Genomic DNA, 24,353 nt, shown 5'->3' with positions numbered 1-24,353 from the left:
CACATCACCCCGAGTTCTACACATGTATTAACATAACTGTCTCGAGTTTCACACCCGCACATTCTGCATACCCAAGATGTCCTAAAGCACACATTACATCCTGCAGCACTGCTTCCCATCCTACAGGATTAATTACTGTCTCTGCTGCCTATGATCCCAGGAGCGTCTGAGCCGTGTTAGCTGGCCTCTGCCTTTAGCTGGTGGGCGCGCGGGGATGGCAACACTCACCCATTCATCACTGTGACTTTGGGAAGGCGAATGGGAGGAATAGGGGCCGCGTGGGCGAGTTAGAGAGGGCTGGTGCAGGTATGAAGGTGAGCGAAAGGTGGTGGGCGAAGGTGAATGGAAAAAGCCAGGCCCCCCCCCCTCGCTGAGACCCTCATTAAAAATTCAAAGTGTTGGTCCAGATTATCACGTAAAGACGGCTGTGGTGATTCTCGGAGCATAGGAGGACGGGGGTCAAGAGGGATTTGTGGCTGTGGAGCGAAAAAGGGGACAAGATGTATTTTTGCCTTGCAATAAATAACATAAACATGGCCTTGTGTCATCACTTTTCCTTTGACTCCCACTCCTGAAACATTGCTACAATTTCTTTCCATGTGAATTTCCTTTTCACTTCAGATGAAAGTAGAAAGGATTTGGGGGCTGGAGGGTGAAAAATGGGGGAAAGGAAGACCTGCACAGAAGGTTAGAGCCGGTCTAATTAATGGAGACGCGTGTAAGTGTGCTCTTGTGTGTGTACTGTATGTGCGTGTGTGCGTCGCTTTGATCAAACCAAGAACTTGTCTGCGGGATTGTGCCTTTTGTGTTTCTCCATTTGTGTTGTGATGACTGAAACACACATTCTGTTAAACTGGCATCAACGTCAGTTTGTGTGCGTGTGTGTGTGTGTTGCAAACCAGAGTCACTTTCGGGATCCCAGGGTTTGTGAAGACGTGGTGAAAAAGAAGTGGGTGCACCCCAGTCACTAAGGTGGCGTAGGTGTTTGTGTTTCATCTTTCGCACGTAAACAACAAAGCCTGTTCAGTTTGCTTTCCCGTCATGCAACTGATTTTCTTACCTCTTTCCTATTTATAGCGCAGGTGGGAGAGCGCCTTCACGCTGTGCAGCATTACTCAATTAACTTGTTTATCCATAAACTTTGGCTAACAAGGTAAACAATGCTTCACGAGAATACCGACTTTGTGGAAGTGATCTTTTTGAAAATTCTTTTGGAGAAGAAGCTTTTTGTTATCATTTGAGTTTTTGGCAGCCTTCAAAAGAGCAGAAAGTCATTCCTTTTCTCTGCAAGTCACAAAATTGTTTGAAGCAGCATTTGATGCTTATTTAATTTAATAGCATTTGACAGTATTATATTAGGCTATCTGTTATGTCAATTTGCGCCAACAGCTATAACAATGCAAGACTTGCATCCTCGTTGATTAAGTGTTTTGACTCAGTTTGATGGAATATGTTTTGGGTGTGGTTTTTGGTGTTTTTGCTCTCACATTGCAAAAGCAAGACAGCGTAATTGAAGAATCTAAATGGTACATAGATATGTGTGTGAATGTGATTGTAAATGGTTGTTTGCCTATCCAGGTTTGTGCCTTGTGATTGACTGGTGGCCAGTCCAACTTTCTGCCTGAAGTCAACTGTGATAGGCTTTAATTTTCTGGGACCTGCGCTACCGGGATCTGCGCTAGCAAAGGATGCATCTTTTTGTGTGTGCTGTTTATTTTGCATGGACTTTGCAGAAACATTGAAAAAATATATGATTTGTAATCAAATATGCACGCAAGGCATATTATTGGGTCACGATGTCACCAGAAACGTGACAGGCATGCGCTCAGGCCGCTGTATCACGGGTTAATCCTTCCATGAATTAAACAAACAGAAATGTGGCAAAGCGTAGCAATGGAACAAATTCAGCATTCCTTGTGATTTTGCAAAATAGGTTAATGTTGTTAACATTTCCCTTCTGTATTTATTTTTTCCAACCAAGCTACAAACTGCTGTTTATCTAGCTCCACCCTTTAGGTCATGTTTCGTCCAAAACATGAGGACGCCAAAAAGTGGTACTCTTCCCATGGTGCTTGGTGGAAACAAATATTTGGTCGGTTGACTTGACATCCTCTTTCGGAGGGGCGGGTGGTACATTCACCTGAGACCCTCAGTCGGTATGTAAGATTCTCTTTAGGTCCGACCTCTCTGCATGTTCACAGACTGTCATTGTCCTGTTTTTCAATCACAGTTCATGCAGTATATTTGGGTATTCTACTTGTTGATTACTATGATCAATCGCACTATCTTCCCACTTGATGTGTTTACAGACAGCACTGTGTCCACTGCGCAAACGTCATTTTGTTTTTCTTTTTTAGCAATTAGAAGCTTGGTAATAAAGTGTTCCACAGGTGAAAAAGTGCATTTTTAAAAATCTCATTACATGAACAACAATTAAACACCCAAGAAGAGGCTATTATTTCAATAAAATAATCAATGTTGACCATGAACTAAAAAAACAAAACAAAACAGATCAAGGTGCACTTCATGGTGGCTTGACTCACATTTTATTTTATTCTATTTAATGTTATTGTTGTTCATCTGTCGCACTGAAGAAGGGAAGCAACCCAATCTCGTTGTATTCTGAGTACAATGCCAATAAAGCTATTCGTATTCGCATTTGCGCGAACCTGTACATCCAACCCATCACCATTTGTGCAGAATGGCACATAACCAGTGCATGTTGAGGAACCTCACAGCCATTAGCGTAGCACACATTGGTGTGGGAGCTTCACTTAGAGCAACATGAACGGCTGTGCTTGGACACACTGTCAACATGCATTCTTTCGAAGATATTTTCCTCCTGACCACAGCGATGTAGTTGCTTTTGAAACGGCCGGGTATCAAGAATGGAAGGAGCTCATCTGTGAGGATCTAACAATATGTAATATTAAAAAACAACAACAGTGTTTCATTTTGTGCTGGCTCATACATGAGCAGCAGGTCAGGTTACAGTGACAGGGTTAAAATCCACAAGTACCATCTTCATTAGCATGAATGTTTCTAGTTTTTACGTTACTATTTTTACGCGCCTTTACTAATCCTGATCCTCTCTGCCACACTAAGTTGTACAGCAACATTTTCCCCCAAATGAATTCAATGAATTCAAAAGATGTTGCATTCTGTAATGACAATCTTCAGAAAATGCAATGTGGGACGTAGGGGCGGAGCCTGAACGTGGCTAGTGGGTGGGCCTGGAAAAATCAGGGTGGGCCTGAATATTACTCTCAACCAGCACAATCCTGACACATTGTATATCCAAATAAAATGGCAAACTAAATAATATGAAGTTCAGATCTTCCTGAGACAACCATAATTATGTCATTCTTAATATTCAATAAAATAAAAAAAAACACAACGAAACACAAATATAAAAATAATTTAATAATAATTTACAAAAAATGTAAATGTTTATATTTTTTCATGAATCTCACTTGGGTCGGCAGTCTGTCAATCTGGGTGGGCCTGTGCCACCCAGGCCTACCCATGCCCACCCATGGCTCCGCCCCTGGTGGTACGCCACGTGTTAAACTACCCTGCGAAAAAGTTTAAAAATACGTTTTACTGTTTGTTGCTCTTTGTCACCATGCTACCCGGTCAAATGCATTTTCAGGCATTTTAGTACAACACTAAGATCTGTACTCTTCCGTTTGGCTGACTTTGCTGCAAGTTAGGATAGCGTCTAGCGTTCAGTATGATGGCATGTTTACTAGGGATGTGCGCGACTAGTCATTTAACCGTTTAACCGTCTACGATTTAATAAACGTTTAGTGTTTCATTAGTCGGTTAAACACTGCTTTAAGAATCACGCATCTTGTTCCTCACGCCTCTGCCTCTGTCAACAAGCTGAGCACCAAGAAGGAGAATTACTCCCCTCCCCCTTCGCCCACACGCACACATAGTAGGGGGCGGGGACACTAAGGTTGGGGAAGAATATTTAGAAGAGTAAATTCTGGAGATGTCGAAGCTACCACGAAAAAACCCCAGCACCGTTTGGCACATCGAGGTGTTTCCTTTGGATGTGGTTTCTCATCACTCCGGTAGAGGAGTTGTAAGCGAGTTTATGCTGAACCTACAGGTCGATGATGGCGGAGCCGGGCCCAGTGGGCGTGGCGGCGGGACGAGGCAGACAAGCATGAGAGCGTTTGTTCCAGGCGCTGTGATGCTCACCGCACAGCAAAGATTACCCAACTAATTTGTGAAATGACTGCCAGCGATATGCTGCCGCTTTCTTTTGTTGAGGGCAAAGGTTTCGAAAAATTATATTGATTATATTATATCGAAAAGTATATCGAGCCTGAGTACACGGTGCTAAGTCGCAAAACAATCACGCCCCAACTCGAGAGTACCACAACCAAATGAAAGAGTAGATACTACGAGCGTTCGAGTGGGTCAGCTATGTGGCCAATGCTATACCTACAGACGGATGGACGTCCATAGCCACAGAATCTTACATGACTATAACGTGTCATATGTGGACGAAGGACATCTCCGCAGCTGTGTGCTTCAGACATGTGCCTTAGAGGAAAGACACACAGCTGAAAACTTGGCTGCTCACCTGCGGAGTGTGATGGGTACGTGGGCACTAAAAAATTGTTATCAAGCCTGTGAGCATGATAATGCACCTAACATGAGACGCTGCTGGACTGGGAGTCGGTACCATTACTCATTACATTATTCATAATAAATGCCATGCATTGCATTGGCAAATGTATCAGAAATGTATTTCTCTTTCAATTGTTTATCTTTATTCAGTCAGTTGTTGTTACATCAATAGAATTTAAATTGTCCTGAATGTTTGCTAAAATAGCCCCCAAATACACACAGCATTTGCATTTTAAACTTTGAATTCAATATGTATTAAAATTCAAGTTTTCTTCCTTATAGACTAGTCGACTAGTAAATAAAATTTGAGACTAGTCGGCGGGCAAATTAGTCGAAATTCCCATCCCCAATGTTTACTGAAACTCCCTGTTACTGGTCCGTGAAAGTGGCCGAAATTATGTGCGCCAAGAAAAGCTGTTCAAATCGCAAATCCTCCCCGAGCAATTGTTTCACCAACTGATGGATTTGTCAAAACTAAAGACATCTGTTATGTTTGTAGGAGGTGACAGCAGAGGCAGTGTCAACACTTTGAGTGGTGCCACAGTCATCTTCAAAGTAGCCAGGTGCATTATGCTCAACATGATCACAAGCACTGAGGAGAAAATTCAATGGAAAATGATTAGCATGGGTAAATCTTGGTGAACAAACATGGTCATCGTGTTGGCCTAAAATGTATATATTGTGACTATTGTCACAATTGCCTTCAGAGCTGGGAATTTTGCAAAAATTTCCCGGTCGGTGTATCGCCTCCCACCTGCAGCCGGGATACTTTTCCGCTGTCCGTCTCCCCGCATTTTTGTCCAGCCGGAACAAATAGTAATCACCTATAAGTCTATCATTTTAAACCAGCTTCTGTTCTCTACAAACTTCGACCAACTTTCACTCGCACCCCCTGTCCCCACCCGCTGAGCGATATTTGAAACGAAAGACTCAGCGTGGCATGGAAGCCTCACCACGACCGAACTAAATGCATGTCCTTTTAGGGCCTCTTTGGACCTTTTGAAGACGTCGGCCAACGGGAAACGTAAACCGCACCGCGGCCATTGAAGCCTCATCGCGAAAATCGACGATAGACGCGGACATAGACGGGGAAAAAGGGGCTTCTGACTATGCTTCCGTTCATTTTTTTAAGTATCGTTTATCAGCTACAAAATGGGCGTCCGTCATAGGTGGATAGATGGACCGCTCCATCACATAGGCGGAATGCTCAGCTCTGCCAAAATTGTTAGAGCATATTATCGAGCTTCACTAATGCTTGCTTTGATTTCCAAGACCAATTTCAGCTCAATATGTAAACTTCAAAATATCATCAGCACTCATGAATTACATTAAAGAGATTCAGCACCCAGGACAACAACGTACACACATTTCTTTGATTGTATTTAGTAAATTGTATTTCATGTGTCTTTGGTGTCGTCATTCTTGACTGATTGGCTGGGAGGAATCACAAAGTTCTATTGCTTTTTGTGGTGTACATTTTGACTGAAATTTGACCAGCGTTAACATGCTTTGTGGTCGTGTAAGGTTCGCATTGTTGACTTTTGATCAGCTGGCCTGGCATTGATCCCCACTCAATGCCACATTCACTATTTGTGCAGACTACAAACCAGGGTGCAGTTAGCTTTACACCCAAAGTCACTTGGGATAGGCTCCAATTCACCCGTGACCCGGAGCAGGGTAAGTGGTTGAAAATGGTTGGAGGCCCTTTTAAGGGCTGCAGAAAGACAGATATGTGGCCAGTTGCATACTGTCTTTCACACTAGTAGAGACCATCCGAGACCACGCTAACTGAAGCTAACACGGCACTTCAGATTGCAGCTTATTGCCTCTCAGCTGTCTGTGTGGGAGGCGTCCACCGGCCTTCTGCTTCTCTTTAAGTCTATTTTGGCTTGAAATGTCAATCACAGACTGATATGCTGTAATATTTGAAGCAGGTGAAGCTCAGCAATCGGCGTCTCATTGCTGTGTCTGATGTGCTTTAACGCTATTAGCGCGTTTAATGACAGGATCATGTAAGAGCTTAGCTTCAAATTGATTGTTACACCAGAGAGTTCTTTTGAAGTGAGTGCACTGAGCATGTTTGTTGGGGAATACACTTGCTTCTCACTTAAATTTGCTTGCTCCTCCAGTACTGCTACACAAAAGACAAAACAAAACAAAACAACAATGTACACAAAAAGAAATATTATCTTGATTTGGGTGAATGGAATGTTGATCGTCTCTCCACATGAGGACAATGAGCGAATTAATTTGAAATGAGCCGTCTAAACTGCTACTTTGCTCATTCCTCGTCTTGGTTTCCAGGCACGCTTTGTGCTTGATAGTAGTATGTGATATTCTTTCAGTTGACACTTAAAACAATCAGTCAGTGCTGCATTCCTTGTCTTCTTCCGAAGTGTTGCACTTGGAGCTGGCTGCTTGACTTGTTTCCGTTTCACACTTCCGATAGCTCTTCAGACAGCTGCCGCCTTTTCTTTTCGGATCAATTAAAGCACAACTGACATGATAGTGGCACTTCACCACGGCAATTCCCAAGATCATGGATTTAGTCCTGCTTCCCCCTACTGTTGGTAAAAAAAAAAAAAAAAAAATCTCAGTTAAAGAATGGACTTCCTGCGAATTGCGGTTGTACACTTAGCATTAGTACTGATACCATTTGAAAGGACCCGCCCCCCCAGCTCTGTAATGTCCTCAACCCAATACTCCGAGGGGAAAGACAATTAGCGTTTTTCCATGACGTCATATATGAGCGTGTGGACTTGGACTAATGTGAGTGGCTACTCATTTAAGCTGATGACTTGTATTTGTCCTCGGAATTTATGAGACCAGAAGAGCTCTCATGGCTTGCTATTAATCATTAAAAACAGCAAGAAAGTGGCCTTTTTTTTATTTTTTTTTTATTAAATTAATCTTGTATTCATTAAGGAGCACAGTAGAACTCGCTCACATCCCTATTATTTCTTTTGAGTAAGTTTACACAAACACAAGACAAAGCATTAGAGACCAAGATAATGGGCGTAGTGTTTATAATTCATCAACCGTTAGGTAGTCAGGTAGTCGATGATTTTTACAACCAAATTCTGTTCCAATAACATCTCATTTTGATTTAAGCAGGCGCAACACCTCGCAGTGGCTCACGGCTCTCAACTGCCCACTGATGTTAGAGTGGGTCAGTCGAGCTCGATTACTCGTGTCTGCTGCTCTCTCTCTTCCCCGAATCCTGTTAAGAATTGAGAGTATTCAATTTTTTTTCCAATAGCATTTGTATTATTTTTGCATAACATTTAATGATGAGGAAAAAGACACCTTTTCTAAGTAAACAGAATATGCGTTGTGTTTTCTATTCATTTGAGTGCATCCCACCGGTCGCGGATGTGACATCTTACCGACAGAGGAAGAGAGTGATGAGAACGTCACCTCCTTGGTGTACACAACAAAGGCAGCAGCTATCTCTGTGACACTCTTGCTGGATCTCTCCATCGTTCACACTCCTTGTTCCTCTCGCTCAGTGTCTTTCACACTGTGCACCCATCAGTTTGAACAACATCAAAAACATGTCATCCTGTTGCCCTTTTTCCAGACTCACAGATTATTTCTCATTTATGGCTTCCACATTGCACTTGAAAAGAGAAATCATCTTCAAGCACTTTATGAAATGTCAGCGCATGTTTGTGATCTGAAAAATACATTCTTTGCAAATGCGTTTTTGCGCATGTGAGTGGGCATGTGTGTGGGAACATATTCATCTCACGCTGGATGAACAAAGCGTGGCTACTTGATTTAGAGTGAAGCACTTGAGCTAGATTGTTCATTACAGGTAGTCTTAAATTGTCTTCACTCAGGTTGGTCACACAGTAAATCTTTTTAATCCATCATCTTTAAATTGCAGCTCTTGAAAGCAACCTGAGCTACAGTACTTTATGTGTGTGTATCAGGGATGGATGGGAAAGGGTGAAAATCGTGAGTTTCAGTTCATATCACAGTTTGGTGGTGACTGTTTCGCTTTGATATATGTTCATTGTTTAGGAAAATCAATTTTGTCTTGTATAGTCAGGTTAAAACTGAGAGAATGAGGCTGTCATCATTATGACAGTCTGAGGTTAAAGGTAGGTGAGATTATGGCTGCAAGAGCGGAGACATTACTAATTCCAGCATCCTTTTCATGTATTGTGCAAAGAAAGTTCTCTTGAAAAAAATCGGCTTGAAAAAAAGCAGATTTGCATTGCAATTTTCAAGTCAAAATGCACATTATGTGCATCCATAAAAACACACTGAAAATCTTAATTGAGAATCACGGGTTGTTAAATTAAGTTAAGTTATAAGTATTTCTGATAACTGAACTGTAGCGATGGTCCCAAAAAGCTATGCTGGGCTGGACGGACGCGCGTTAACGTTGCGCAACACGCTTATTTCGCCTGCAGGGGTGGAAGTAGAAGGCGGAAGCGAAATTTTGGTTGATGCTAGGTCTGACATTAACTCATTCACTGTCAAGGACATATTTATTCATATAATACAATTAAACAAACATGATCTGTGAGTGGTGCTCTTATTTTTCTGTTCAAAATCATAATTTGAATATCAATTAAAAAATAGTTTTCAAATAAACAAATATAGCAACTTCTGATTAATCCAAGTCAATTTCAGATTTAAAATAATGTACAGATTCAAGACCCCACCCACTTCCGGTTTATAGCCTACCCGCTCCAAGTACAGATACAGATCATTTAGATGGGCAAAGAGATAAATACAAATACAGATACAGGTCATGGTGTACTTGCTCATCACTAGTTAAAACCCTGTTTTGACAAGGTAAGGAGTAGAAAGTTCAGACATTTCTTTTCAATTGTAGAGAGTAACCGTAAAACATCCTCAGGAAAGCAGTCAAGTCTGAGAAATCAATGTACAGACCTTGTTACTTCCTACCACTGATTATTGGAGGAACATTTCACAAAGGATCCATTTCTAGATTGGTAGGATTCCTGAGACCTGATTTGGAAGTTGTGTCTTCACACTGTCAATGTGTTTGCCTTTTGCCAAGAAGTGCCTGGTGTGCCTTGCAGCACTGGCACTGCTTGGCGCTTGCTGCCTTTGAATGCAGCTTCAAAGCCTCACTCAAGGTTTCTTTTCTGGCAAGATCCTAATAAAACTGTCCTTCTTCTACCCTCTGGCCCGTTGCTGGGTTTGCCCTGGCGTCCTCTGCTCCCCGCTGTGTCCTCTGCACTGCAGTAGCCTGTCTTCTGCCGGAGCCTGCTAGTCGGCCCTTTTGACCTAGCCGAGCACCGCAGCGCCACAGACCGATGGAGTCAATAGTCAAAGTCAGAAATATTGAAAAAGAGGAAGCAGCCGGGTATGTTTTGTATCAGCTCCTAAACAGCACTATTGGTTGCTGCATGCTCTGGTTGCATCTCGGAAGAGATGCGGGTCATCATGGGAAATGTGCTTCTTGAACCAATGATCAATTTCAAATTAAGGGGGTGAATGGATATTTTCTCGGTCGCCTTTCAGAGCAGACTCAATGTCGCAAGCCCAGAGGACCATTCCGGTCAGACAACTACAAAGCACAGTGGTAGGTACTTCAATTGATTAGAGTGAACATTCCGAAAACCAGAATTGGAGGTTTGAGTTTCCACTGCATTTGGTCTGTTTCTGAGCGACAACTTTCCCCACTTTTTCATGAATGAAATGGCCAACCTTCTGGTGTGTGACTGTCACTCCTCCTTACACCTGAGTCGTACCTGACTCTCACACTAGGGTGTGCCAAATGTTGGCCCACACTGTGGCCACCTGGCTCATGTTGTGCTCTGCGGGAATTCATTGTGGGTGCGTGTGCGCATGTGATATTTGTTGCTGTATGCTTACCGTGAAGGACAGATGGAGTAACCTAATACAAATCTCATTTCCACCCTGCTGTCCACTGGCCCTCACGGTCTACTGGTGATGCTATCTGGGCGTTACCAGCATCCCGTCTGCATGGTTCCTGGAATCAGCCCGTCCGACTTTGCTCTGCTGCCCCCATACCACCCTCCCCCACCACCTTGGAAAACCGTGGGCACCGGCACCCGTCCCACGAGAGCAGCTTGTCAGGTGATCAGCTCTCAGATTACCTGGAACAAGTTGTTCAGGGGCCAGCTGAGAGAAATGTGTCTGGATAAACAGCATATTGTTTACAGTCAATCATCCACAAATGTCTTTTTACTGGACAGACTCATAAAAGTCCCTCACAATGTATGCCGGGAAATATGTGTGCGTGTGTGTACAACAAATGAATACTATCGGACCGATTTAGAACCAGATACCAATATGTACATCTTTTCATAGTCACCATGGAATGTTTCAAAATTTGTGGTGGGACTCAAAGGGAAAAAAAAAACAATAGGATGCGGACTTCGAGTTAATTCAATAAGTGTTTAATTTATTGCAATCAATTAATCACACATTAAGCGATATTTTGCAATTCAAATATATTTTGGTTGACAAATTGTCATTATATGTGAGCAAGATTCAATCAAAATCCATTTTCCATCAGCCCCCTACAAGTACCAAACAGGAGAGAGCATTTTCAATCTGTGCTGGCTTTGCATGTTTTCCCCATGCTTGCATGGGTTGCTTACTTGCACATTCCAAAAACATGCATTATACTGCAATTTGTCCATATGTTCTTGCCCTTAACTTTGGAGTCAGCTGCATGTACTTGGGAGGTGAGTCTTTTCACATATAGACCGAAAAGGCCACTTTTTACTATATTGCAACAATTTCCCTTTCCACTTCTTTGGAAGTCATTTCATTTTCCCTGTTTGCCATAATCAAATATCACCTTTTTGTTGTGGAATTTGTAGGAAGTAACACAAAGACAAAGAAAAAAAAAAACACTTGCGCAGTTAATCCTTTCGAATGTCAGTCCTCCTTGGGAAGCTTGCAATTGTTCTATTTTGTCACCGGGACCAGGTGTTTGCAACTTCTACATCTGTCTCTATGGCATCTAGAGGTGACACTCCATCAGCCAAATGGATTAGTCTCATTGTTGTGGTAATTTATTGATGTTTTCCTCACACGCGGATAATGGGAGAATGGCGAGAAGATTGATGAGGCAGTTCGGGGCACGTCTGCCATTGCAGACAACCACAGTCAGTGGTCAGCCAGTCTTGTCTGCTACGAGCCCCACAGCTGATTTATTTGACAGGCAGTCCGAGGGCTTCATGAACACCGAATATATCCAATGACAGGGCATTAATAGATGATATGGAAAGCCTGTTTCGAGTCACTTTTGGGTTTTTGATGTCAAATTGAAGAGGTGTCGCCACATTAGATTATCTTAATGTGCACAGCTTTGAGGCAGACTTTGGATAATGACACCGAGAAAGAGGATCTGCCTCATCATATGCTAACATGATGGAAATATAACACTGGTGACAGTCAGTGCCCTCTGCAGGACTATGAAGGATCTGATCTGTGCTTTAATGCTGAAAGGAAATGAGACACTCTAATTTGTGAAACTGAGAGGACACTGGGATGCAAAGCAAATTGTAAGTATGGCGCGTTAGAACTGCAGGCTGTCTAGCTTGCTTTGCTCTGCTCCTGGCTACAATTACACACATCTTGATCCTTGGGTGACAATGTTGACATTTGGTGGGCCGAGGCAAATGAGGCAGGGGCATTTCAGTCTTTCTCCTTCTTGGCATACCTGTGCAAAGCACTCAAGAGGACAAACGGGGCAGCCAGCTTGCCTCCATCTGTGACACTGACAAAGTAAATGCCGCTGATAATTCTAATTGTGTCCCTGTAGCTATCCATCTGTGGGCCAGTGCTTTGCTAATGTGTGTTCTCAACCCCCCTACAGCCGCATCCAGAATGTCACAGGTCTCTGACATACAGGCCCTCTCCCTCCATTAGAGGACACCTGATCCCACAAAGGCTTTCACTGATGAAAGAAAAACAGCAGCATGCGCAGGAAATGGGCTTGCGGTGTTTCTTACCATGACCCTGGCTACTCACATCCATTGAATTGCATTTTTATTACAAGCCCTCTGGTCTTTCTCTAGAACTTTACAAAGTGGCTCTGCTCCTTCTGGTGAAAGAGATACTACAGGTAGCAGTTGAATTAAAGGAAAAAATAAGAAGAAACAAAGCTAACTCGCTTGAGGTGGATGTGCAGCTTTGCACATTCATTGTTCATGTTTCTCTCATCTTCTTCAATTTGTCTCCCTCGTGATCACAAGGGAAGGCGCTGTACCTTACAGGTGAAGTTGCAGCCGAAAAATGTAAACCGCTGTTAGCCATGCCACTCACTTAATACTCCTTAATCAAACCATTTTGCTGAATGCAAAGGGGATAACACCATGCTAGCCTTGCTTTCTCCTGAAGCATTAGGTTATCACTATAACCACTCATAATAACTGGATGAAAGCCTATCAAATTACCATATTACCTAACATCTACTTCAAGTCATCAATAAAAATCCACTTACCACTCTTATCACACTGTAGCTACCCCACAAAGCCCGTTTTAAGTATGAAAAATAAACACAGCGTCTCTTTGAGAGAAGTCGATGAAAGAGTTATTATTTATGCTGTGTGTGTGTGTGTGTGTGTGTGCCAACAAGGCAGCTAGCCTCAAACAATGAGAACAAGTACCAGGCGAGCATGAACCAAAGAAATATTTGATTATCTATCCATTTTCCGTACCGCGTATATCCTCATTTGGGTCATGGATGTACTGGAGCCTATCCCAGCTGACTTTGAGCAAGAGGCAAGTACATCCCACACCTGTCTCTCGTGTGCAGACTCATTACTCTAGTAATCTAAATTGAGGCAAGGAGGGTGGTGTGACTGTTTATACTTTGTATTCTTCCAAGAATATTCTCATGGGATTGTGTTGACAATTCATCCATATAGCAATTTCTAAAGAAATCCATTTATCATTTGTAAAAAGATCAGATTTCTGTCACAGTACTTAATAAAGACTGACATTTTCATATTGAACATGTTAGTTTAATGATCCAAGCCACTATTATAATTTAAATTGGATATTTTTTCAGATTAAAATGTTTGAGTGCAGGATCATGATCCGACCACTCTCGTTTTTTAGGCAGCTCTACGTCTTAAGAATAAAAAAGGCATGATGTTCAAACGATAAATGATCTCCTATGAGATAAGAGTATTTACAAAAATTGATGCAGTCCCGCCTCCTCTTTTACCATCCCTGGTAGAAAATAAAAAGTTAAAATTCGCTGGGCAAGCCTCGGTGAGAGCAACCGGAGCATCTGTACCGAGCCATGTCTCGGATAAAAGAATACCTTGTAAATTATTGTCTAAAATCTTATCGTTTAGCATAAAGGTTTTGTTTAAATGGGAACACACTTATGACCATATGATATTACATTTTTTCTTTTTTCATACATTTGCAAAGATTTCTACATTTGTTTTTTTCTGTCAAGGTGGGGTGCTGAGTGTACACTAATGAGAAATAAAATCAACTTTTTTGATTTTGGCAAGTGACTGCAATGACACAAAAAATGAAAAATTGCAAGGGGTCTGAATACTTTCCGTACCCACTGTATGTGTTGAATATGCATGTATTATCAGGCGTCTTGAAGCTTGATAAAGCCATCTTAAACAAAAAACTAAACAAAATAAAACAAAAAAACAACATTTTATTATATGAATATATAGGTCGCAAAACTACAGAAGGAATTTGTGTCTAAAATATGAGATATACAATTATGTAGATTTTGCATGACATTTTATTCCATTGAAAAGAGAACATTTAAATTGTGATGTTTTGATATTGGTCTTCATCTGTTTTCATACATTAAATAATGATTTTCACATTTGCTTGAATTACAATACTGTCTATCACAAACTAGAAATGTGCAAATTTTCTTCACATTTATTTAATTAGTTGATTTATTTATTTTGTTTATATGTTGTTTATTTCACTTTAGTTTTATTATGTTTTGCACATCATATGCGCCAAATAATATTAATTATCGTATTTGTCATGTGAATTGCCTGTTTGAAATTAATTTGATTGAAAAAAAGGTATCGGTAGCGGTATTGATTATATTGCAAGAAAAAGTATCAATCTCGTATCGAATCTGTAGTGTGGTAGCGCCCATCCCAAACAAACAACAAGGTGCAATCTTCTGAGTTGTTTAAACACATCTAGATGTAAATACTATGAAATAAAAGTTGGAATTCTGAATTTTTATCTGATGTTGAAGTGGCACGATGTGTCACAGGTTAGCACATTGGCCTCACAGTGCAGCAGTCCAGGATTCGATTCCAGGCTACAGCCTTCCAGTGTGGAGTTTGCGTGGAGTCCCGTGCATGTGTGGCTTTTCTCCGGGTATTCTGTTTTGTTCCCACATTCCAAAAACATGCATGGTAGGTTGATTGAACGCTATATTGTCCCTAGGGGTGATTGTGAGTGTGAAAGGTTGTTTGTCTCTGTGCGCCCTGCGATCGGCTGGCAACCAGTTCAGGACGTACCCCTCCTATGGCCCGAAGACAGCTGGGATAGGCTCCAGCACGCCCGAGACACTCGTGAGGATGAGCGGTTTGGATAATAGATGGATGGATGGATATCTAATATTCAGCTTTTGAAACCCAAATGTCTTCAGTGTACAACAAAAACAAAGCAATTGACCTTGTTTTTGGAGGGGACTGTAAATACACTGGTACACTCTTCTCAAAGATGCATATCGTTGGTGTCGGGCCAAAACCTAATAATTCCCATGTTTTGTGAATTTCATATATTTGATGAAAAATGTTAAATTTAGAAAATGTTAAAAAATGTAAATGTTTAAAGGTTGTCCACACGCATGGGTGTTACTTTGACACATTAGTGACCAATCTAAATTGTTGAAAATGGCTTGCCCTCTTTCACGATGCAATGCTGATGGTCGAACAAATTTGCCATTTTTGGGCTCTCCTGAAAAGTGACTAATATAGAGGCACAAGGTTTTTGGCCCGGCGCCAGCGATACGTCTTATACAGAGGCTCATATTCAAGCTCTTATGCAAAGCAAAGCAGTTGTGCATATCAACTTCCTTAGTGAGTAAAAATGTTCACAGTAAAACCTATTTTTTGCTTTGCACTAGTGAGACACATTGTCAGATCATTTTGCTCTGTAAATGTCTCCGAGGACTGTTTAGAGCGTCATTTGATGCAGAATGAAGACAAAAATGAAAGTTTCCCATCAAGCCATCTCCCGTGAAATCAGACGTTAAAAAAAAGATGAAATGGCACGCTGTTCAAGCAAAAAAAAAAAAAAAAAACAAAAAACAATAACTTGCCTTCAGGGTCCCTCAATGCAATGAATTTCCCTGCACAAAGAAGCTGGAGTTATCATTCAAAATAGAGGTGTGGACCCGTGGGGGTATAACTTCAGCATCACTTGCCTCTCCAGGGAACAGCTTCATTGCACTGACTCTCAGCTCCCCGTGAAGGTTGGTAATAGTGCTCTAAATCCCTGCTGTTATTGTCCTCTCATACCATGGCTGCTGGCTGCATTGATAGAGCCCACATCTCCTGTGCCGGCTTGGAGATAAGACGTTGACTCTTTGAGCCTCAAAATGCTGCTGACTATTTTCCTCCCGCACTTGCCTTCTTACTTGCACACTCTCTATGGCCGCTCGCATACAGTATCGTATGTACAATATACACTAATAAAGTCATTGTGAGTTCCTGTTTGTGTCAGGTTATCAGGGTTGAATTGAATTTTGCACTGCAGAAAACATGGATGGGTTTGACCTCTGATAAGGAAAAGTGCAATGCAATAAATACAGTATTGGTTATTTCGGTGATGGGGTATTTGGGCCAAACAAGAAAAAATAATCTGGATTACTCTTTTTATGTAAGAGATCATAACTGAACGGCAGTAAACCCTGTTCATGGTGGGGATACATTGCAGACCCACCTGCAACTGGTGAAAATCTGAGATCCTGACAGACCATCGAGGAAAAAAAAAAACCCCAGCACCAGCATGAGTGTTTTAGTCCCAGCTTTGAATAAACACATCGCCCCCTTTTGACAATAATTACCCCCTGTTGTTTGTTTTCTTGTCTTGCAGAGGCTTTCGACTTGGTGCTGCGTCATGGTCGAAACGCTACACTGGCCATGCTCAAGTCGGAGTTCCCCGCTCTCGGAGGTGGAGCCCAGAGCTCAGTCGGGCAGCTCTTCCTGGACATGTCGCTCTACATCCTGGGCTCGGACTCCACAGTGGATCACATGGTGGCAGTGCTCTACGGCCGCCTTTTTCACATGACATATCGCCGCCTGCTCGGGGGCAGCGGGTCTTTGTCCGAGGAGTGCATCAGAGAGGCCTGGAAGGACTCGGGAGCCTTCGGCCCTTATCCCAAACTGATGATGACGCGTCTCTCCCGCTCCCTCCTTGCGACGCGAGTTTTTCTTCAGGCGTTGAACCTGGGCATCGAGGTTGTCAATACCACTGACCACCTGCGACCCGGGCGGGACTGCGGCCGAGCCTTGATGAGACTGTGGTACTGCCCGCACTGCCAGGGCTTGCTCGGGCCGCCGGTCTGTCGAGGCTTCTGCCGAGCGGTGATGCACGGCTGCCTGGGGGGAGCGGCCGAGGTGCAGCCTCATTGGAAGACCTACGTGGACGGCTTAGGCAAGTTGGCGGCAGCCATGAGCGGCGAGCGGGACATGGAGGCGGTTGTCCTCAGGCTTCCGGCTATGATCAAACTGGCTCTCAAACATGCAGTAAATGCACGCGGCCGTCTCACTAGTGTGGTGAGTCACGCACACACACAGGCCAGAAACCACAATGTACAATAAAGATGGAATTAACAGCTCTGAACTTTATGAGGGAAACAATGGTTTTACTGTCAGTCTCATTGGCTGGGCGGTAAAACCTTTTATTGAAGTACGGACACACTAAATTGTCTGTTTGGAAGCTTACTATTTTCCGTCGAGGTGAATATTTTCAACTCACAAATCTACAAGGAAGCACCTTGGCGATCGGTTCCGTGCGCTCTTCTTGGCTCTAGCCTTCCTGTGTGGCGTTTGCAATCTTCTTCTTGTGATTGCGTGATTTTCCAGATGCATGTTAGGTTAATAATTCAAGACTCTGTAAAGATTTAATGAATACTTAATATGTGCCCTGCAAGTGACTGCCGGCCAGTTCAGGGTGTACCCCGTCTCTCGCCCAGAGTTGCTGGTATAGATGCCAGCTTACCATTATGAGGATAACCTGTAGAAAAGAAAGAGCGCCACTCACTAAACTAAAATACACACACTTTTGCTGGCCAGTCGTTTTTCTTTTGATTTGAGATTTTACATGAATTAATTGATTTACATGAGACCTTTAGACGTGATCTTTGTTTTTGTTGTTTCGATTTGTATTTGGGTTTGTCTCACGTTGCCTTGTGGTTTATGTCTCATCCTGTTGGTTAGGTCTTTTGTTTCCACCTGCGCTCGTCATTCCCCGGCCACTTGTATCTTGTCCAGGTGTTGCTCATTGTCTCGTTAATTTGCTTGTATTCAGGGTGCGTTCGAAATACGATTTGAGCGCGCAGTGATTCACTCCGCCCGTCCATCGCACTCGCGACGTTCCAACCCGGGGGGACATGGTGCGCCGGTGCGTCAGGCAGTCCTAATGAAACAGTTCGAGCACGAGATGCTGATTGGTTTAGAACATAGGCTGCGTGCGGAAATTAATGAGAGGGGTGTGCGCTCTAACTCTCTGAACACACGCAATCTCAAGAGTAGTGCACAGGTGTCAGAATGACTTTCCGAACGAGCTCTTTGTTCCCTGTTTTTTTTTCTGTCTTTGGTGGTCTCAGTGCCTGTCAGTCATCAAGTCATGTCATGTGATGCTAAGTCTTATCCTTTTGTTTGTTACTTTCACTGAGGGGTGGACGATCTGGCAAAAATTTTATTTATCACGATTTTTAAAAAATAAAATCACGATCACAGTTTTGTCACATCATTTTTTTAAGACTGATTTGATTTCTGACCATTTTCCTCCTGTTAAACATATAAAACATTTAAAATGTGTCTAAAACTTTAAAAGAAGAAAAAAAGACATTTCAAGCCAGCTAAGCTTTTAATTTGAATAGTGACAATTTTTATCAAAATGTGCAGTGAATGTAAAAACATAAAAGGTAACATAATGTAAACATAAGCTCGTTACGCAGGTCTAGTACTTTGAAGAGTCTTTTAAAGCCCTTGTTTTCCACTGTTGTAATGGTAATCATGTCTTCAGCAAGGTAAGAAGTCACTGCCTCAGTTACTTCTTTACACTGCTTGCTTGTTTTCCATATGGAGTGCTCTTGTTAAATGACTGTGTTACCGTGAGTTGCGTTAGCTTGGAGCTAGCGGCTGCCTCTGGCTACCATGTGTCTCCGTGATCTCCGTTTGCTTCGGCTGTCGGCGCTGACGTCCGAACCGAGTCCCTGCAAACTTTGCAAATAACTGGTTTACGCTTTCTCCTCCGAGGAAAAGCCAAACCAAATCGAGACTGTGGCTGTGGAGTTTCTTTCCGCGACCAACTCTGCTTCGTGGTGTCGTTCCGCTAAAGCTTCCCGCAATACAAACAAACAGGGAGGCGGGAAGTGTCACGTTCCCTGCACTGTGCGTGCTGTGATTGGTTGGTCGGGTACACGCGTCAGCGGCTTTGCGCCGCCATAGAGCTAAACTGTTTAGAATGTGCCATGTAGACGATCAAACGATCTTTTGGCTTTATGAGATCAACACGTTAAACCGCTTAACGATCTAATATTGTCATATCGCCCACCCCTACTTTCACTTTTGTTCATTTAGTAGATTTGATTAATCCATGAACCTTTTTGTTCTTTTGATATTAAATTCAGTTTTTGGGAGCTCTCCTGCCTTGCCAATCTGCTTCCCTGCACTTGGGTCCTCAACTACGCATATTTGTAACAAGACCAGCATTATCAGACAGAGCTTTTCAAGTCTATTCTAGTGACATAAGTGTCATTTTCTTGTGATAAATGTTAAGAAATTGGCGAGAATGCATAGATTTTTCGCTGAACTCTTAATATAAAGTCAGTAACGTTCTTAATATTTATCCTATTTTCAAAAGATTGCTATCATTGGAAACGTGCTAAATCCAGAAACTGGCAACATACAACAATTATGTTCATTATTTGAATCAATTAATTCCAAAGTTTAATCGAACATTTTACATTCCTGACAGTATCAACCCGAAGTGAGCATTATTATTCGTGAAGGCATATTGAAAAAAAAAATCTTGGATCCCTATAAAGTGTGTAGGTGTACCAGTGACAGTATATTAGCAGTTTTAAAAGCAACATTTTCCGTGTTTTAAAAGCAACATTTTCCGTGTCATAAAGCGAATGTGTAAAAGTGTCAGAGAGCATTGTTTTAACAAGCGTCTCTTTATTTCCAGCGGTAAAAGCCGTCCCAATAGCGATGACCCGTTATGTGAGATTTCCTCTGCAATAAAAGCGTCAGGTTTGTTCGAGGCCCACAAGTGAAGTCGAGGAGAAGTGCTCATGAAATATGGAGGCGTTTTTCTGCCAAAGCGACAGAGCCGGATGTGTGTTTGCTCTTGTATATCTGGTGAACTTTTCACACTCACACCCGGAATCCCCACAGTGACTGGGTTTCCACTCACGAGCCATCATTTATTAATTCACAGGTTGACCTCACTTACTTGGCATCCTCAAATCACTGATGCTCTTTCAGTCTCTCTGTGCAGGTTCACCATTTAAAATTAAAAACCATTGCCGTTCCAGTCGCCACGGATGACTTGAATGTGTGTTCATGGCTCAGACCGGTTCCACTCTATAGGATTATAACTGCTATGTCAGTGTGTTGCTCCGCTTTGTGACAAGGTCGTGCGTGTGTGTCTGAGTGGGTTAGTGTTCCAATGTAATCTTGCAGAGACACCCCTTGCTCAGGGCTTGTCGTTGAAAGGACAGCAGCAGTGTTTCCCTTACTGCAGGTTTTCTCTCTCCAAAATATCAATGAAGGAATGAAAATGCTTAGTAATTTGACCTCAATTTAGTACTTTTCGCCTTTCAAGTCCCAATTTGGAATGAGAAATAGGCAATATAACCATGTACAGCCATGGCAAGCCGGTGGAAAAGGAGCTGAAGAATTGAATCTGTCGGTGATGTCTCTCTAATACTTGCTACCAAGTCATTCAGAATTTCATCAAATGTTGTTTTTCATAGTGATGCACTTGATTTCATAGCCGCATTTCATATTGAGCAACAGGGCGGCTCAATATTGGAAAAATGTGATACGCGGTGCGGGTGTTGAATATTCGATGATCGATCGATGTTGGGATATTTAACGTGGACTTAAGGAAATTACATTTTTAATTAGCTAATGAAAGAAATTGATTTTTGTCATGCGGCAAAATAAGATGGCTCAATGTATTCTTAGCTAATTAACTGTAAGTAACTTGCTTTTTTTTTACAAATATGTATTCAAAGTAGTGCTCACAAACGATAACATTTTTAAAACTAATTAATTGCAAAATCTACCATAATTAATCACGATTAATCGTATTTTTCAACTACCACTTTTTTAAAAGCTTGGAACCGATATTTACTTCGGTAAAATCTTGGAATTAATATGGAAAAAATAATAAAAGTATATTTTGATTCAAAGACTGTTTTAAAAGCTTTCTTTGATTCTTGAAAACGATTCTTTTCCAGCTTTTTCTGCTGTCTTCCGGTGTCTATTGTATATAGTATTTTGTGTTTTAATGTTTTGCTTTCACTTGTTATATTATTGCTGTTGTTACATTTGTTGTTGTAAATGGGCGGCACGGTGGTCGACTGGTTAGCACGTCCGCCTCACAGTTCAGAGGTCGTGGGTTCGATCCCGGCTCCGGCCTCCCTGTGTGGACTTTGGATGTTCTCCCTGTGCCTGCGTGGGTTTTCTCTGGGTTCTCCGGTTTCCTCCCACATTCCAAAAACATGCATGGTAAGTTGATTGGACACTCTAAATTGCCCCTAGGTGTGATTGTGAGTGCGGATCTTTGTCTCTGTGTGCCCTGTGATTGGCTGGCGGCTAATTCAGGGTGTCCCCCGCTTACTGCGGCTTAGGCTCCGGCACGCCCCACGACCCTTGTGAGGATAAGCGGTATCGATAATGGATGGATGGACGATTGCACGGCCATTAGGGCGATGCCTATATTTTTTTGCTCTATTGTGCAGCCCTAGTTACACAATATGCATACAAGTTGCATCTGACCCAAGCTTTGACTGTTTTTGGGTACTAAATGCTAATGCTAAATTTTACATTACAATATCTGGTTCCAAACGCATTGCACACTGGCTTACTGTACAGTATAGCATGATCCTCATTGCCACGATGTGACTTTGAGTTGCCTCCGTTAGTGCTGTATAGTATTGGTTGACATGTATTGAGTTAGTGTTGTTCCCGGCATGTCCAGAATATGCACAAAGTGTAATGTGCACTAAAATTATCTGAAAGTGTTTACTTCAAGCCATGTTGGTATGTAGGATAATGTTCAAAACATACATTCATGGGCTAGATTTTTTTCAGAAGCTTTATATTTTTTCAGACAAATCATGACAAAAAAAGTTGTTTAGAGAAATCAGCATTATGCATCCACAAGATCAGTCTACAGTAAACATGGAAAAAAGCAATTTGGAAGAGCATAAGATTTAAAAGATGTCTTTCAAGACCAACAAGATTCTTGCTCTGAAATGATGAAGAGTATTTTGCATAAAAATGTGTGATCGGTCTACTTTGTAGTTTGACTGATTTTCAACTAAAAGAAATACACTTGAAACATAATGATTTGTAAGATCGAAACCTTGCTTTATTTGTAAGCTCTTGGCCTGACTTTGAAGGCATCCGCCTCGCAACGAAAAAACAAAGGAAGGAATGAAGGAAGGAAGGAAGAAAGGAAGAAAGAAAGAAAGAAAGAAAGAAAGAAAGAAAGAAAGAAAGAAAGAAAGAAAGAAAGAAGTCCTCTTTAAGTGTACTTGAGTAATTTTCGAAAGGATCCTCTTGTGTCGGCTTGTTTGGTGGTTTCATGTGATTTCAAGTCTCTCACTTAACCTGCCCTCTAGGGACGCTCCCAGAGTCGTTACCCGCGGCGATAGACAGATTGACTGAGCACACCAGCGAGAGATGCATCTCGTCTGTGAACACTTTAAACATGGACTCTCCTGGCGCGGTGACCGTCATAAGTCTGGCGGCCTTCTCCCCCAGCATGTTAATGTTCACTTCTTCCTCTCGGCACAAATCCAGCATGAATCAACCTGTTCAGAGAGAAAAGAGAGGGCAGCCAAGAGCCCTGCAGCTCCAATCTATCCCCCTGTCAACTTCCCACCCTTCTCCCGCAGTTTGATGTCATCCACCTCACTCCCGTACATCTCACTCTCAACATTACACCCGCTCTTTCATTCCCTCTTTTTCAGCCGCTCGTTCGTTCGGCTGCGCGAGAAGATGCATGATTTATGAAGCTCTATTTTTATCGGTTACTCGGGAGAAAGACGAGCGAAGGAGCGACAAAGACGGCGACGGAATAAAAGTACGGTGGTGGGGGAAGGTGGGTGAACCCAAGAGGACCAAGGACAGACGAGCGCAGAGGAGACATCCATCACCCAGCCCGGGCCTCGGCTCAAATGAAGACAGCAAGCCGACTGTGACACAAAGATGATGGATCTGGCCGGCTTTGCTGGAGATTGTCTGTTGTGTGTTGTTTCACACCGGACACGGCACGTTATAATGCCACGTCTTGTCACTGTGTGGCTGACGTTCCTTTCCAACTATTCACTTTCCTCTGTTCTCTGATCTGCTATTGCCGCGCTGTTGCGCAGGCAGATCCAGCCAAGTCCTCATAAATATTTCACTGAGGAAACACAACTGTGGAAATCACAACATTATTCAGGAACAAATATCACAAATAAAAATACAACATCTTATGCGCAGCTCGTAAAACAGAACAGGTCGCGAGACAAACTGGAGCCATCTTTGCCGGTGACGTGCGTATGATTTTGTTAATTCTGGCTCTCTCGCTGATTGCCCGTTTACTCGAATGTGTCCGATTTACTTCACATTTATGCCACCATAAATATACCGGTTGCAAATCTCAATTACACAGGATTTGCACTCAGTCGTATTCATTCGTGTTCAATGCACATAATCGCCTCATCATTTCAGCCTTATTGAAAAGTTATAGGTCTTACCTTGTATTCAACATATTCAAATCTTTTTGCTATTTCGTCAGTATGAGAAGCAGTGTCTATAAAGGGGAAGTTCAACAACTCTGAATGGTTCAGAAATGACAAATCTGTGAGTGAAAACTGTGAAATCAATTTTTCTTAGAAGAGAAATCTCAACCTTGCCAAGTAGCAGATCTCTATTTTAAAACTCTGCTGCGAATCGCATCGTTGACTCATCTATTTTAGTGTTCGTGACAGATTAATGACTTTGAAACTTTTTTTTTTTTTTTTTTGTCACGCCTTATTGATGTGAAGCCAGAGTTTATGAACTGGATTTATGTATATTTTCTAATAAACTGAGAAGTTGAACTGAACTTATAGGCATAAAGTTATTTTTCTTTAACTGATACTGTACTATACGTTATGGTTCTGAATTCTGAATAATTAGACTTCTGACGAGAGGTTCCACTATCAAGCACGTTTCTTGCATGACTTCACCTAGGTTAGCGGTACACAAATAGAAATGCTAAATTTTGCATTTTGCAATGCG

The 24,353-nt window shown here is 42.2% G+C and overlaps 1 protein-coding gene across 5 annotated transcripts in view; it reads left to right on the top strand.

Annotated features, from left to right (window-relative positions):
• gpc3 (glypican 3) overlaps window positions 1–24,353 on the top strand; it is a 147,450-nt gene that overhangs the window by 67,961 nt on the left and 55,136 nt on the right. For 4 of the 5 annotated variants that reach the window (XM_086024487.1, XM_086024484.1, XM_086024485.1 and 1 more), the window contains one exon: window positions 16,714–17,396. In XM_086024487.1, the coding sequence (XP_085880613.1) occupies window positions 16,714–17,396 (683 nt within the window). Of the gene's footprint in view, window positions 1–573; window positions 688–16,713; window positions 17,397–24,353 lie in introns of those variants that run through there. The other variant, XM_086024488.1, reaches the window with a different exon arrangement.

This window comes from Filicampus tigris, chromosome 2 (genome assembly GCF_054856515.1).
Source record: "Filicampus tigris isolate MCC_2025a chromosome 2, RoL_Ftig_1.0, whole genome shotgun sequence".
In the NCBI taxonomy this organism is placed as follows: domain Eukaryota; kingdom Metazoa; phylum Chordata; class Actinopteri; order Syngnathiformes; family Syngnathidae; genus Filicampus; species Filicampus tigris.
This window is presented reverse-complemented; position numbering and strand designations above follow the sequence as displayed.